This window comes from Suillus subalutaceus (assembly GCF_016647625.1).
Source record: "Suillus subalutaceus strain FC151 chromosome Unknown DFJ58scaffold_5, whole genome shotgun sequence".
Taxonomy (NCBI): Eukaryota; Fungi; Basidiomycota; class Agaricomycetes; order Boletales; family Suillaceae; genus Suillus; species Suillus subalutaceus.
The window spans coordinates 139158-154545 of record NW_024540254.1 but is presented as its reverse complement, the minus strand read 5'-3'; the positions used below and the strand labels follow the sequence as shown (position 1 = coordinate 154545).

Here is a 15388-nt window from a genome sequence, read left to right as displayed (position 1 = left end):
TCACAGATCCATTTAACTAACCTCTTAACCGGTTAGTAACAACACTGCACGTTAGTACTTGCAACCCCTCCACTCCTCGACCACAATATCCTGGCAGTATGCTCTGTTATTGTAGAAGGGAGGTGATATATCCACACCTGTAAGCCATAGACATAGACATATGGTATATCAATGATATATCACTTGTCCCCCACCTTCAGTAACCGCATTTAGTGTTACATAAGTGACCTGAAGTGGTACTACCTTCCAAAATATAACCACAATTGATTATCCCCACCAGTACCTGTGGTATTGATGTATCACTTGCTGGCAGTGTAACGAAAATGTGATACAATAGTTGCTTGCAGTCATAGCTCCCAGTGATTAGTGATGTGCATGGCCTGGCTTCAAGCCACAGGCCAGTGTTACAGTCACCCTATTCTTTTCTCACACTTACTACGGACATCTCATGGTTACACTTCTTTTCACCTTGATGTTTCACTGCCTCTATCTCTGACTCGACTCTATTCCCTTGAACCTTCCTTTCTTGATCACTTTTACCCTTTATCCACACCAGTCTGTGCGTACTTCCCTTACATATATGAACCCTAGTTACCAACTGTATTTCCCTTAACTTGAATCTACTCAGTTCTCTTCTATAACTTGAACTCTAGCTCCTTGGGAAGGAGGCTAGCCTGTGTCCCTAGTAGTGATGTTCCAGCCTGGCTTGGGCTCAAAGCCCTGGCTTAGGCTTGGCCTGGAGGGGCTTAGGCTCGCCAGAATTCAAGCCTGAGCTGTGAGCCCAAGCCGGCCAAAAGCCGGGGCTTGGGCCCAACCAGGCCGCAGCTTGACATAGCTAACAGAGAGCTCGAGTCTCAAGAGTCAAGACCAGTACTGTGACATTAGTACAGGCTAATAACAGCAAGTGAAGCACAATTACAATATATCTAAATGTCCATCTTGATGTCTGACACGTCCTTATCATCATCACCCAAAAGCAAAATGTCCCAACCTTCTTCGTCATCCACAGCATCACCAGTCTCCGCTTCCGCGTTTGCTTCCACCTCTGAGTCATTGTCGTCCAGGTGCTCCAACTCGACGAGAGATGATGGTTCAGGCTCCCGGAACAGAAGATCGCGTCATAGTGCACATTCAACACACTGGAGTGCTTCAACAATGTCAGCCTTGAGCTGGTTGCGCTGCTTGGTAATGGTGATGCCACCTTGTGAGAACGCCCACTCACTCGAGACCGACGATGACATGATGGACAGATAATCCCACGCAAGTGAAGCCCAAACAGGGTACCTCTGTGCATTTATCTTAAGCAAGATTATCATTAGCGTGAAATTTTTGAGTAGCAAAAAAAAATACGTACACCCCACCATTGAATGGTAGACATGCCAGATGGTAGAGCCGCTTCAACCGTCTCGAGGTAGGCCAAAAATTCAGCCCTCCATGGGCTTGTTGGGTCACCAATTGAAGTAGGCGCTGGATTGGTTGATGAATCATCCTCAGAGTCACTGAGGACTTCATGAATTAACTTTTTGAGGCCGCCAGCTCTGCTCTGCTTAGTTGTGTGCTGCGATGTCAATGTTACTCGGTTCAGCTTGAGGTAACAGGCTTGGAACTAGTAGTAACACATTGAGATTAACTTGATGACCGAAAAAACGAACAAAACAACTCACCACTGTTTCCGCAGTAGAAAGCACATCGTCATGCAGATTTTCTGGCCAATGCTTCTTGAAGTACACCATCTTGCCTGTGGGGTTGAGTACTGAAGTGCAAAAGTCAGACTCATGGCAGCCATTCATGAAAAAATAAATGTACACATTGACAGTACATATGCAGCAGAGTATGTCGTCTTCTCATAATACTCATCTACTTTTGCTGCTGCGTCTTTGAGTGTGGGAGCAAACTGCACGTATTTTGACCTTCCTGCATGTGATGACCAAGCCTTATAGAGAGTTTCGAGTGCCGGAATTGCAAGGTGTAAGGTTGAACCTCGTTCAGATGAGAAAGCTTGTTGGGCCACGTCAGCATACTATAAAACCAAGATAAGTAGCAAGCTTCAAATAAATAGAAACTAACGTACTGAGAGAAGATTGGCAAACTGCCCAACGTGTGTCCATTCAACTTCTGACAGCTGCAGAAAGTCAATCTTTGCATGTCTACTCAAATCATGCTCTTGACGACCCATCTCATATACGAAAGTGTTGACATGTTCCTTATTCATCTCCACATGGTTGAGCATAATATAAGTTGAGGACCACCGAACCTTCATGTCAATTAACAGTTGCGTTGGCTGGGACACACCTCCCTTGGTTTGAACATTCTGGTACAGCTCCTTTTGTTTTGCAGAGGAACATTCCTTAACACAAATGCTACGCACAAGGCCGATCTCGTCTCGATTGGATGGCTCATGAGCTTTCGGGTCATGGGGATTGTAATGAGGGGACTTGCTATACGAGCTGATCAAGGTCTGTGTCGCAATATTGATAGCATGAGCTGAGCAGCTATTGGGATTGTCAAATGAGTGATTTCGTTAAGTAAAAATGATCATAGCACGTACTTTATTTTCCGCTGGCACCAGGGAAATTCCTTCTTGTATTTAGCCTCATATAGCCTTGCAAATTCCTGTAGGGTGGTGCCATTGTTTGCGGCATTGTCGCAAGTGACATGTCCAAGCTAGAGTTTTATAAGACTACCAAATACACACTGTAAACCTAACTTACCTTGTGCGTGACACCAACACGATTGAGGATTTTAAACAAAGCACCACCGAGACGCTTGCCTGTGTGGGCATTATTGACTTGAGTGAATCCAAGCAGCGCACTTTTGAGTTCCCATTGCATGGTAATCTTCTCTTCAATCCAATGTCCTGTGACGGCAAAGTAACCATCAGCATTTTCGGCCTGCCATGCATCAAAGGTAGTATTGATGTCGCCCTTAACAGTGGCGCTCTACATAGGTGCACATCAGTTGAGTAGATAGAGCAATATCATAAATATTACTTACATTGAGTGTGTTCCTGAGTCCCATAAGATGAGTTTTGAACATTCTCATTATTTCTGCACGAGTTGCCTTTCTGCCTGGAATTTTGACGCCATTGGTGGCTCAAGCGGCAACATCCATCAGGAAAATGTGTTTTTGCCATAACAGGTATTTGTTCCTACAAGTAGCTGCTAACAGCTACTGAGACCTGCCAAGAGTCACTAAGTGCTATTACCAGATGTCATGAAATTTTTTCACTTGAAGTGTATATACTATACTACTATCAATTACTAATGAAAGTTGTAGTCCTTGTCAAGGGGAGTCTATCCACAGTCTCATGACGTCAATAGAGTAAGATCCTAGTGAGTTATTAGCAAAATACTAGAAAGTGATGTGTTCAAGAAAGTTCAGGCACACCAAATATTAGTTGGTTGAAAAATTTCCCACAATCTACCCTAGTCATTCCTTATCATTCAAAATCCTAGTCACTATTAAGCAATCATAGTCTTAATAAGCAAAACATGGTCACATGACTTGTGTGCCTGAACTTTCTTGAACACATCACTTTCTAGCATTTTGCTAATAACTCACTAGGATCTTACTCTATTGACGTCATGAGACTATGGATAGACTTCCCTTGACAATGTCTATAACTTTCATTTTGGTTGAAAACTTTCCCACGGTTTACCCTAGTCGTTCCTTATTCTTGGCTTAATCAAAAGGACTTAGACAAATTTTTGCAATTGTGATGATATAAGCACAAACACAAACAAACATGAATAATGTCTAATGTCTCTTCTCTTTCTTATTTTCTCTCTTTCTTACCTTTTGGTTTCATTTTGTTCTCTTCACTGATAACTGTAGGCACTGTGGGAAACAGTGAGCGGGAGGGCGGGAGGTGCTAAAGTAACTGGGTTACTTTCCCGCCCATCAACAGTGAGCAAGCATAGGTCTTTCTTGTGAGTTTTTCTAATGTTTTATTTCTTTCTTGCTCTCATTCACACTCTTCCCTTGGCAATTTCTGATCTTTTGTGTCATTTGGTGAGTCCACTCTTCTTTCCTTTGTTTTTCTCTGACACTCAGGCTCTGCTCCTGCTCCTGCCCCTCCTCTTTTTCGCTCTCCTCTCTCTCTCCAGCTCTCTGCACCTGCACCTGTTTTCGCTCTTCCTTCTGCTCTTGCTCATGCTCTCACTCCTACACCTGCTCCTGTTGTGGCTTTTGGTAAGTTTTTTTTATCTCTCTCCGGTTCTCTCTCTCTAACCCTCTTTTGCTAGCTATCTCCCTTCCTTATTCTTCTCCTAGTATTCCTCAAAATTCAAGTTTTTGACTTTTTGGTAAGATCTCTTAGATATTGTAGTTAGTATTATATGCCCATGTATTAGTTAGTGTGAATATACTCGAATTTTCGCTTTCTGTTTTGTGTCATAATGCCAACAAATAGCTACTAAGAGCTATAATGCCAAGGTCATTGAAATTTTTTTGACTTGTCCATTATAGCTACTAGGAGCAATTATAGCCATTATAAAAAATATGCCACTATTATGAGGGCTATAGAAGGGACTTGTCAATAATCGGCATTTATGCTATAAGAGCTATTAGGAGCTATAATGGCAAGTACACATTTTCCTGATGTCAATCATTTCTTTGAATTTCGGATGTTTGAGTGCTTGAATTGGCTAGATAAAGAGACATTAATTCAATTCTGTGGGAAGAGAGATGTAGTACCTGGTCAGTAGCCACAAGCTACTCGATTGCGGCCTGTTTGAATAACTTATCCAAATATGAAACCACTTTTTCAGCAAGTTTCCGCTCAGTCAGATGCGTATTAATGCTCTGCTGCGTGGCATTGTCCTTGTGGGCCTTGACGTCACCAGGAAGCATTGACTCGAATGAATGTTCTTTGGCCCATTTCCGATATTTGCCAGAGAACTTTGCCTCAGCATGATGACGGAGGGTAGATATTTTGTTAACAAGAATACATGCTTTCCTATTGAACATGCATCAGCGTGAGTATGACTACAAGTGAGCAGACCTACGGGCACATCTTGCACTTCCTGTGCTTTTTCACCTTCCCATTGGCCCCTGCATGATCAAAGGTAGCACCAAAAAAAGTGTCGATATCGGCTGTTTTGGCTTCTTGCGTCAACACTGGTTCTGCGAGAGATTGAACGTCGACATCAATTAGAATACCATCAGCGTCAACTGATTCTGGCTTGGTTGGGACAACAGCCAATTTGCGCTGCTTTCGAAGCTTGGGATTAGTACGTGCGTTTTCACGCTCATCATCAGCAGATTCTCCATCAGAGGAGTCTTCAGGGTGCACCCTTTTGCAGGTGTTGACAGTAGATGGTGTTGATGGCGTGGGAGATGGTGATTTTGCAGTTTCAGTGGGGGATGAAGTGGAGATATGTTCAACGGCACACTTGGCAGCCTCTGCGGCATGGAATTTGTTAATCGCCTTGGTTTGGGATGGCAGTGCCGCCTTCTCGGCATGCTGAAGAAGGGCGGCTGTGGGTTTCGTTCTGCGTACAGGACATCCAACATGGTGCTCGGCGTCTGTGCTTATCATGGGTGGGTAGCAGGGAGGGATGTTAGAGGGACACGTACCAACATAAATCAATTGAAAGATATTGGGTGTGCAATCACACTTGCGAAGGTAAAGCACATAAGGCTTCAAATTTACCAAAAATCTTGGTTTGTGCAACTGAGATCTAGTTTTCCAACAGCGGGGTGAGTTATATTGAGCTTGCGAAGCACTGGACATAGCACTGATAGCTCACCGTGGCTGTTTCATAGCAACACACAAGAGATAAGGAGGATAAATTGCTGGATATGTTGGACAATGTGGGCTTTTTGACTGCGATGTGAGTAATGTCGACCAACCGAAGCACAAGACATGGCGACTCACTGCGACATATGGATCGTCGAAACTGATAATAGATGCAAATCAGAAGCAGACAAAAATAGAGTCGGGAAATGTACCTCCGGTGGGTTTCTATGGCAGTGCCACTGAAGCCAAAGCCACGGCTTAGGCTGCCGGCTCAGGCTTTTCGAAACATAAGCCCAGGCCCAAGCCGTCCTCAGGCCGTTGTGATGACAAGATATGGCTGGGCTGTAGGTAAAAGCACCAAACCAAAATATATGAGTCTCCTGCTCTCCTAGCTGCTACTCTTGCTAGCAAGAACGTTCGACCCTAAAGGATCTCTGACTAGGCTCAGGCTCAAAGAAAGAGAGTGGAGAAGGTACTCCAAGTCAAGGTAAGAAAACTATGTTCCAGGAGCTATCTGGTGAGCTGAGGGAGCTACAACTAGGAAAGCTACAACTAGGGGATGCTACTAAATAACCCAAGTGAATGGGGAGCAACCAAAGAACTGGAAACAAGGGAAACTAGGTAATGACTGTAGAGTCCTAGGTAAAGGGAAGATGATTATGTAAGCAGCAAAAGTGCGAACCTAATCTAAGGAAAGTGTCAATAAGAGATGCATAGTGAAAAGTGCCTCTGCAAGGCTACAGAAAGTTTGAACACCACACCATGACTTAGGCCTGGGCTGGGCCTGGCCTATTTGGGCCCAGCTTGGGCCGGCCCAGGACTTGAAGCCAGGCCGTGCACATCACTAGTCCCTAGAACTCTAGATCCTGTGGGAGTCTAGACGATCGCTCCCGAGGGAGGCATAGAACTCGATAAGGCTCATCCTTAGTTGACTCAGATCATTGATTCCTTTATTGGAAAACAGCTCTATCTGAGTTTGTAACAAAAGATTCAAGTTACCTTTGAACCCCTCCATCTGTAGGGACTTTACCTTTGAAACCACGAAACTGATTGATTGCCAAAGTGGCACCATCCAAGAAGAACAAGAAAGCTTTCACTGAACAGACAGGACTTCCTTATAGTCCTTACCCAGCCAGCTCACCCAGAAGAACTCTCTCTTCGCAAGGATCATTTGAAACCCCTTGCACTCCTACTCTTGCTGGATTATCTTCCTTTATTCCTCGCACCATTGTTTCCCATATCGGACCAACTGCACCAGCACCCGTAGAAGACAGAGACAAAGAAATCCCTGATGCTCCGTCAGTAGCACCACCTAGATTCCCATCCCCTGAACCAGAACCTTCCAACTCAGACCCAGGCTCAGACCCTGACTCTGATTCCGACTCAGAAGACAACATGCTGATGCCCATTGAAAGAAAGATTTGTCAACCACCTGACTTTGATGGTAAACCACAAAATTCATCTGTCTCATCACACTCTATCTAGATGTGAATGATGAAATCTACAACGATGATAAAAAGAAGATCGCCTTTGCTCTTTCATTCATGAAAGAAGGCACTGCAGCAGCATGGATGGAAGACTTTCTTGACCATGCCCAAATGATAAGTCCTGTCACTCACCTAAAGAACGGATATGGTGACTGGAATCAATTGTCTCCCAATTTGAAGAAGCTTTCAACCCTATCAACTCCACTGGTACTGCGCTTCATAAGCTCCATGCCCTTAAACAAGGCAATGACTTAAGCGAGTACATTGCCACATTCAGACAGCTCTGCAATTGAGCTGAGATCTATAGCTTCAATGTTCAGAAGGATTATTTCCTACAAGGCCTCAAACCAGCTTTAATGACAAAGCTTTGTAACTCTGGCCATATTCCTGACACCATCAAAGAAATCACCAAGAAGGTCATTTCCATTGAGAACGCTTATCAGCTTCTCCTCTCCCACAGACCCCAGAACAACCAGAACAACAAGAACAAATTCAATGATCGCTGATCCACCCCTCACTTCACTCCACACAATAATGACCCCAATGCCATGGACGTGGATCGCCTCTCTGAAGCCGAAAAGAAAGAACATATGAGGAAAGGCCAATGCTTCACCTGTCACAAGGTTGGTCATATGTCTAACAATCAAGAATTCCATCCTTGAAATGGAGATGCTAGAAAGAACAATAATGGAAAGCAAACAGTAAGGCATACAGCGCCTAAAGAGGAAGACACCAGCAAGATCGAAGACCTTGATGATGAAGACCTCGATGCACGAAGAATGGATTTTGAACCAGGGGCCTACCACAATGTTAGCCACCCCTTGTATAGATGTACGTATCGCACACAATGTAGGAAAGACTAAAGAATTAAGGGTCCCAGTGACCGTCTTCTCCTCCGTACATCCCGACAAATCGTTGCAAACCACTGCCGTCGTCGACTGCGGCGCAGCAACCACATTCATCCATTGGATGTTTGTAAGAAAACACGGAATCAAAACTCACAAGTTTGATGTCCCTTTCCCTATCTGAACTGCCAATGGCAAGATCTCGGAGAAACCTATCACCCACTACTGTCACCTTGCAATCAAAATTGATGACAGACTCATGATCCGAAAATTCAATGTCATGAACATGAGCGACTGAGATATGATTCTCCTCAGCTCTCCGCCATGAACCCTGACATCGACTGGGCCAAAGACACCCTTCGACTTTCTTCCACCCCTAGATCCCTACAACTTGAAGAAATCTTCAAGAAGAAGTGGAGATTCATTCCCTCTCCTCGAAAGAAAGTCACAATTGAAGAAGAAGAAGACCCGGAGCAATTCAAACCCGTCTATGCTCCACTTCCCATAAATGGAAAAGAACCCTAGAACAACAAAAAGAAAAGAAGGAGAAAGAAGAACCACTTCCACCGCTTTGGCCAGATCTTGATGAAGATCCACTTCCCCAGTACAACACCAAAGACGATGTATGGGATGATATTCCCTCCAAACCTGCTTTCATCCGAAAAGTAGAAGATCCGATAACTTACCCCATCAACGACAATGAAATATTAATCGAATATGCCCAAGATGGCTCCTCCATGACGCTTTTTGAAAACTTCTCCTTCGATTCACCCCTCATGTGTGACGGTACCTCTGCATCTGAGATCCGTCGAACCACAGTGTTAGCTCCATTAAGAAACTCTTGGATCTTCGCACGAAAAGCTGAAGAAGATGAATATCTGAAGACGAGCAATAAAGCCCAAGAATTCACTCTTAAAGATGCTCAAGAAAAGATGAAAAAGACTTTCGAAGAACTCGTTCCTGATTACCTTCACGACTTCACCAATGTTTTCACCAAAGACAGCTTAAACAAACTTCCCCCATCTAGACCAGGAGTAGATCATTGGATTGAAATGAAACCTGGTTTCATTCCTAAATCCACGAAAACCTATCCCTTATCCCCAAAAGAAACTGATGCCATAAAAGCCTTTCTTGATGAACATACCGCAAAAGACTTTATCCAACCATTGAAATCCCCGCAAGCAAGCAGATTCTTTTTTGGAGGAAAGAAAGATGGATCTTTACGTCCCTGCCAAGATTACCACTACATCAATGAGTGGACGATAAAGAATGCCTATCCCCTTCCTTTGATCCCTCCACTCATCACCAAACTTCGTGATGCCAAGTACTTCACCAAGATGGATGTTCAATCCGGGTATAACAATATTCTGATTCATCCTGATGACTGCTGGAAAGCGGCATTCACCACCTCTTTTGGACTCTTTGAACCGAAAGTTATGTTCTTTGGCTTATGCAATTCCCCTGCAACTTTCCAAGCCTATATGAACCAGACCTTCCAGAAGGAGATTGCCGAAGGATGGATGATCGTCTACATGGACGATATTCTCATATTCTCGAAAACCCTTGAAGAACACCAGAAACGAACACGCCACATCCTCAACAACATCCGCAAAGAAACCCTTTTCCTGAAGCCTGAAAAATGCATCTTTGACGCTCAAGAAGTTGACTATTTAGGAATTATTATATGCCCTGGACAAGTAGCAATGGACCCTGCCAAGCTTTCTGGTATCAGCCAATGGCAAACTCCTGCATCTGTGAAAGAAGTCCACTCTTTCCTCGGCTTCTGCAACTTCTATCGTCACTTTATCTCTCACTAATCCGACCTCGCACAACCTCTGATCGATCTCACCAAGAAAGATACTTCCTTCACCTGGTCGCAAGCATGTACCGAATCCTTTGAGAAGCTTAAGCAATGCTTCCTCTCCGAACCCATCCTCCACAACCCTGACCCCTCTCGACAATTTGCCCTTGCCACTGACACATCTCTCATCGCCACCGGAGCAGTCCTTCTCCAAACTGATGAAAACGGCTCTTACCATCCATGTGGCTATCTCTCCCAATCCTTCAATCCTGCTGAAAGAAGCTACCAGATCTATGATCATGAACTCCTCACTATCATCTGTGCCTTGAAAGCATGGAGACACTACCTTGAAGGGAACCCTCACCCTGTCATTGTATTCACTGATCACAAGAATCTTCTCTATTTTTGATCAGCACAGAACCTCACCCGTCGCCAAGCTAGATGGCAATTAACTCTAAATGAGTTTGATCTAGAACTTCACCACGTCCCAGGAAGAAAATTAGCCGCTCCTGATGCCCTTTCGCACCACCCTGACCATTCCTCTGACATTTCTGACCATTCCAATGTCACCCTTCTACCTGATACCCTTTTTGCTCGACTCCTTCACCATGATCTTGCTGATGCCTTGAAGAAAACTGACCCTCTTTCCGACCCCGTAATCCTTTCTGTGCAACAAGCTCTTGATGGGCTTAATGCACCACCTATGAAATCCGCCCTCTCCAATTGGCGCTTTGATGACGGAACCCTATTTTATAAGAACCGTGCCTATGTCTCTATTCATCTCCGACACCGCATCCTCACTCTTCACCATGATCATCCTACTGCCGGACACCCTGGACATTTCAAAACTGAAGAACTCGTTAAGTGAGATTATTGGTGGCCAGGAATGGGTATCTTTATCCGAAAATATGTAGAGGGTTGCATCCTTTGTCAGCAAATGAAATCTGACACCCATCCTACCACCCCTCCCTTGACACCTATCCCTTCTTCCACACTCCGCCCCTTCTTGCAGATCTCCGTCGACCTTATCACAGATTTACCCGAATCTGGAGGTTTTGACTCTGTTATGGTCATGGTCGACCATGGCCTTATGAAGGGGGTAATTCTCTCACCATGCAAGAAAACCATTATGTCTGAAGGAGTTGCCCAACTCTTCTTCAAGAAGGTCTTCCTTAGATTCGGCCTTTACGACAAAACCATCTCTGACAGAGGACCACAGTTCACCTCTAAATTCACCAAAGAACTTGGAAAACTCCTAGACTATGAAGTCACCCTCTCTACCACCTATCATCCCCAGACTGATGGACAGACTGAACATCTGAACCAAGAACTTGAAACCTATCTCCGCATCTATTGTCGCTCCACTCCCCTCGACTGGGTAAAACACCTACCCATGGCAGAATTCATTCACAATCACCAAAAACATGATGCCAGAAATGCCTCCCCTTTTTACCTCATGATGGGCTATGAACCCCGAGGAATTCCCTTCGCTTTCCCACACTCTACTATCCCTGCCGCAGAAGATCGAATCAAGTATCTTCAAAAGATCTGAGAAGAAGCAGTCTCTTGTCACAACCTTGCAATGCAACGCATGGCTGATTGGACTTTTGGAAAGAAGTTTGAACCCTGGAAGATCAGTGAGAAAGTATGGCTATCTGCGAAGAATTTAATCACCAGCCTACCTTCAAAGAAGCTCGCTCCAAAACGCTATGGACCCTTTGCAATTGAAGCCGTTGTAGAGACTCGCGTTTCTGCAGGCTCATATGGGCTCATATTACGAGCTTCACCATCTGTAGTGCCTCCATGAGGACCGGTGTAGAGACTCGCGTTTCTGCAGGCTCATATGGGCTCATATTACGAATTCTGATGACTGGCCTTCACGGCACAACTCGCACCATCACCCTCTAGTCATTCCCTATAGAGCGCACCACTTTCCCATGGAACGCGCCATAGGCGCGATACTTTCCCGCACAACGCGCAGTATTCCCACGTGCGTGCCTTGCGCGCTTTCTCGCGCTTAAGCGCACTATGTCGCACAGCATCCAGGAGCATCCATCCATCGTCCAACCAGTCCCTCGGTATGTCCCTTTTCGTTATCTGACCATATTTAGCATATTACACTTCCCATTTCGTTATGCACCCTTACTTTACATCACCTTACCTCATTTACATACTTAGAGTGCTCCCTATTCGGCTCCGAGCCCTGGGAGAGCGCTTAGGTAGAACTTACATACACTCATGTTCGTTTTACACCCCACTAAACCACCTGAGCTTCATACCACTACCTTCCTACCACTCAGTATCTATCACCAGTTAGTTCCATGCAATGCATGTGTCCATCATCGTTTTGAGGCCCTAGCATCAGTCTATAGCTAGTGACGCCTTCAGTATCCGTCTAGATCCGCGCTTTTCCTCTTATCAGTCTCAGCATCCGTCTTCTACACTTGTGCACTGCTTGCACTACCTTCCCGCGCTTCGCGCACTTTCGCACTTCGCTTTCCCATGCGCACTTTCTCGCGCTTTCACCGCCATTCACCAGGGTTGTTCAGCATCATTCCGTGGATCCTTGCTTTCCTTGCTTCCCCTTTAGGGTCGAACATTCTTGCATTCTGCAAGTATAGCAGCTAGGCAGAGCTGAGACTCACTTATACTGGCTGAGCACTTTTCTTATATGTGCCTGCCAGGTTGTGATACCCACACCATACTATCCCCTATCACATTCAAGATCCGACTTCCCTCCTCCTGGAAATCACACCCCGTCTTTCACACTTCTGAACTATCATCCTATCGGGAGACAGAAGTCCATGGTCTGAACCACACCAAACCACCCCCTGATATTATCAATGGACAAGAAGAATACAAAATAGAAGCCGTTCTCACCCATAAGGGAAACATAAAAGGAAAATGACGCTTCCTCGTGTCATGGAAAGGTTATCCTTCTTCAGATAATTCCTGGCTTCCTGAAAAGGAAATTCAGAACACCTTGGACATCCTAAAAACCTATAAAGACCGCCTTCGACTCTCTCGACTCTTTACCTAGAACCAGAACAAGTATTCGAACAATGCTTTCTTTGCACTCCTCAGACTCGTCTCTTAACCAATACTGCTCCCAGCTCAAGCTTCATCATAAACGAGCCCTTGTTGAATCAACCCTTCTCTCTCTTCTGTGTACTTTGCCACTTGATCATTTCTTTTCTGAAGACCCTATTGCCCTTTCTTTTATCACCACCTTTCGCAGTGCAGACCTGGCATCGAGCTATGCTCATACCATTCATACTCCCAAAGAAGAAGCAACGAAACGCTCCATTATCTATCATATGACCAAGATCAAATATCTTGCCACCGACCAACTCCTTGACCGCGGGTTTGAGCAAGCACTCACCCCAGATATGATTGCTGAAATCGTTGAGTCAAGCCACTCCTCTTCTATCGATCCATTCTGTTCTTCCACCCAAGAAATCCCTAGATCTCCCTCTGAATCATCTGATGATAGTACCCCTGTTCCTATCCCCACTCCATCTCAACTCGCAATGTGGTCCCTCGGTAACCCACGCCATGCTAGAGGAAAGAAAAGAGCAACCGTTGCTTTTGGAGTAGGCATATCACGCCCTATCACACCTTCTCCAGCCCCCATTCCCACTATTATTTCTGACGAAGACAAACCTGTCATTTCCTCATCCAATTCGTGTGCTCCTTCCGAAGAAACTTTCAGAGATCGGAATGGTGTAGACTATTCCACCATGATGTGCTGGTACTGCGGACAAGAAGGTCATCGCCAGATCAGATGCCCCCATTACTTTTGCTGAGAATGCCACCATCATGCTCCAGGCCATCTCACCACACATTGTCAAACTCTTAAAGGACATTGTATTATCCAAGCTAGACCAGGTACTTGGGCCTTCCATCATCAGCTCAAAATCTACAAAGACAAGAAGGATCTTGAGCAAGAAGAGTATGAGAAGCAGTATGTCCACGACACCAGCTATGACCCAAAGGTATACTATAACTTAGAAGTATGAAGTCGGTGACTTCAGACATTGACAGGGGGGTAATGTTACAGTCACCCTATTCTTTTCTCACACTTACTACAGACATCTCATGGTTATGCTTCTTATGCTTCCTTTTCACCTTGATGTTTCACTGCCTCTATCTCTGACTCGACTCTATTCCCATGAACCTTCCTTTCTTGATCACTTTTACCCTTTATCCAGACCGGTCTGTGCGTACTTCCCTTATGTATATAAACCCTAGTTACCAACTGTATTTCCCTTAACTTGAATCTACTCGGTTCTCTTCTATAACTTGAACTCTAGCTCCTTGGGAAGGAGGCTAGCCTGTGTCCCTAGAACTCTAGATCCTGTGGGAGTCTAAATGATTGCTCCTGAGGGAGGCATAGAACTCGATAAGGCTCGTCCTTAGTCGACTCAGATCATTGATTCCTTTATTGGAAAATGGCTCTATCCGAGTTCGTAACAGCCAGCCAAAGCCAGCCCTAATTATGCCAAGCCAAGCTGGGCCCAAATCATGGCCTGACCACAGCTTAGGGCTCGGCTTGGGAAATTGAAAAGCCGGAGCCAGCGACTCGAGCTGTGGCTTTCACTCAGGTGGTGCGCTCATATCTGAGATGATGAGCACGACTATTAACTTATCACTCTGACCCCAACATTGCAAACTATCTTTTTGAATCTTGGTCTGAGTCAAACCCATATCTCAACAAGCTTGATCATTGCTTCAACAGTCCATCAAACAAGCCTTTGAACATTTACATGCTGCAAAATCTCGACACTTATTGCCCTGACAATTCTTCAAACAAGCCCTTGAGACTACTGAAATTATCCATGCCACTTCCTCTAGAATTATCCATGGACTCATCTGGATGTCAGGTACAACCACCAAGCATGGTACCAACAATATCCATCTTCAGGCAGCCGCTATATCTATTTTCATCTAACCGCACTTCAACTCCGTCAAAGCTCTGCAAGTCAGTCTGATAATCGAGCTTGTAACAATATAAACGCAGCCTTCCTCGAATTGAAGTGCACTCTGCACCCCAGTGAAACTCCAACAATCACTTCACTTCACTGTGACATCAGATCTAGCAATCATGAAAGGATTTTTGTTGCTTGTTCTTGTCTCCATTGCTCTCCAGCAGATGACAGCAGCAGCAGCACCCACTGTGTCAGAGCGCCCCCGAGGTATTTCTCTTGTGGCACTGACATTGTTTTTGCATGTTTTACTCACCTTGTTGACGATTGTAGCGGTCAAAAAGCGTGAGGGCGAGCAGAGTATGTCTCAATTCATTTGTAGTATCTGCACCCGTCTTACAAGAATGTCAACGATACAGATGTTGGGAAGCGCAACATGTGGTATATGGAATGTACATTTCAATTCCTCCATATTCTCATGTCCTGTCTAACGAGAGATGCATAGACAAAATGGTTGATGGCAATGTAGAGACTCGCATTTCTGCAGGCTGTTATGGGCCCATATTACAAATTCTGACGACTGGCCTTTA

At 44.9% G+C, this 15388-nt stretch overlaps 4 protein-coding genes across 4 annotated transcripts; 3 read left to right on the top strand and 1 right to left on the bottom strand.

Annotated features, from left to right (window-relative positions):
• Nucleotides 1-3942: 3942 nt before the first annotated feature.
• DFJ58DRAFT_721839 (uncharacterized protein) lies at nucleotides 3943-4297 on the top strand (the record flags this gene model as incomplete). Its single annotated transcript, XM_041384838.1, has 3 exons — nucleotides 3943-4003; nucleotides 4054-4191; nucleotides 4245-4297. 3 exons carry the CDS (start codon nucleotides 3943-3945, stop codon nucleotides 4295-4297), a joined length of 252 nt encoding a protein of 83 aa, XP_041249883.1.
• Nucleotides 4298-4713: 416 nt separating this feature from the next.
• On the bottom strand, nucleotides 4714-5539 carry DFJ58DRAFT_721838 (uncharacterized protein; the record flags this gene model as incomplete). Its single annotated transcript, XM_041384837.1, has 2 exons — nucleotides 4714-4957; nucleotides 5007-5539. The coding sequence occupies 2 exons, from the start codon at nucleotides 5537-5539 to the stop codon at nucleotides 4714-4716; spliced, it is 777 nt and encodes a 258-aa protein (XP_041249882.1).
• A 699-nt stretch (nucleotides 5540-6238) lies between these two features.
• Nucleotides 6239-7482, top strand: DFJ58DRAFT_721837 (uncharacterized protein; the record flags this gene model as incomplete). Its single annotated transcript, XM_041384836.1, has 3 exons — nucleotides 6239-6257; nucleotides 6804-7184; nucleotides 7226-7482. 3 exons carry the CDS (start codon nucleotides 6239-6241, stop codon nucleotides 7480-7482), a joined length of 657 nt encoding a protein of 218 aa, XP_041249881.1.
• Nucleotides 7483-12935: 5453 nt separating this feature from the next.
• Nucleotides 12936-13892, top strand: DFJ58DRAFT_721834 (uncharacterized protein; the record flags this gene model as incomplete). The annotated part of the gene is made up of 2 exons (XM_041384835.1): nucleotides 12936-13641; nucleotides 13702-13892. 2 exons carry the CDS (start codon nucleotides 12936-12938, stop codon nucleotides 13890-13892), a joined length of 897 nt encoding a protein of 298 aa, XP_041249880.1.
• Between the last annotated feature and the right edge of the window lie 1496 nt (nucleotides 13893-15388).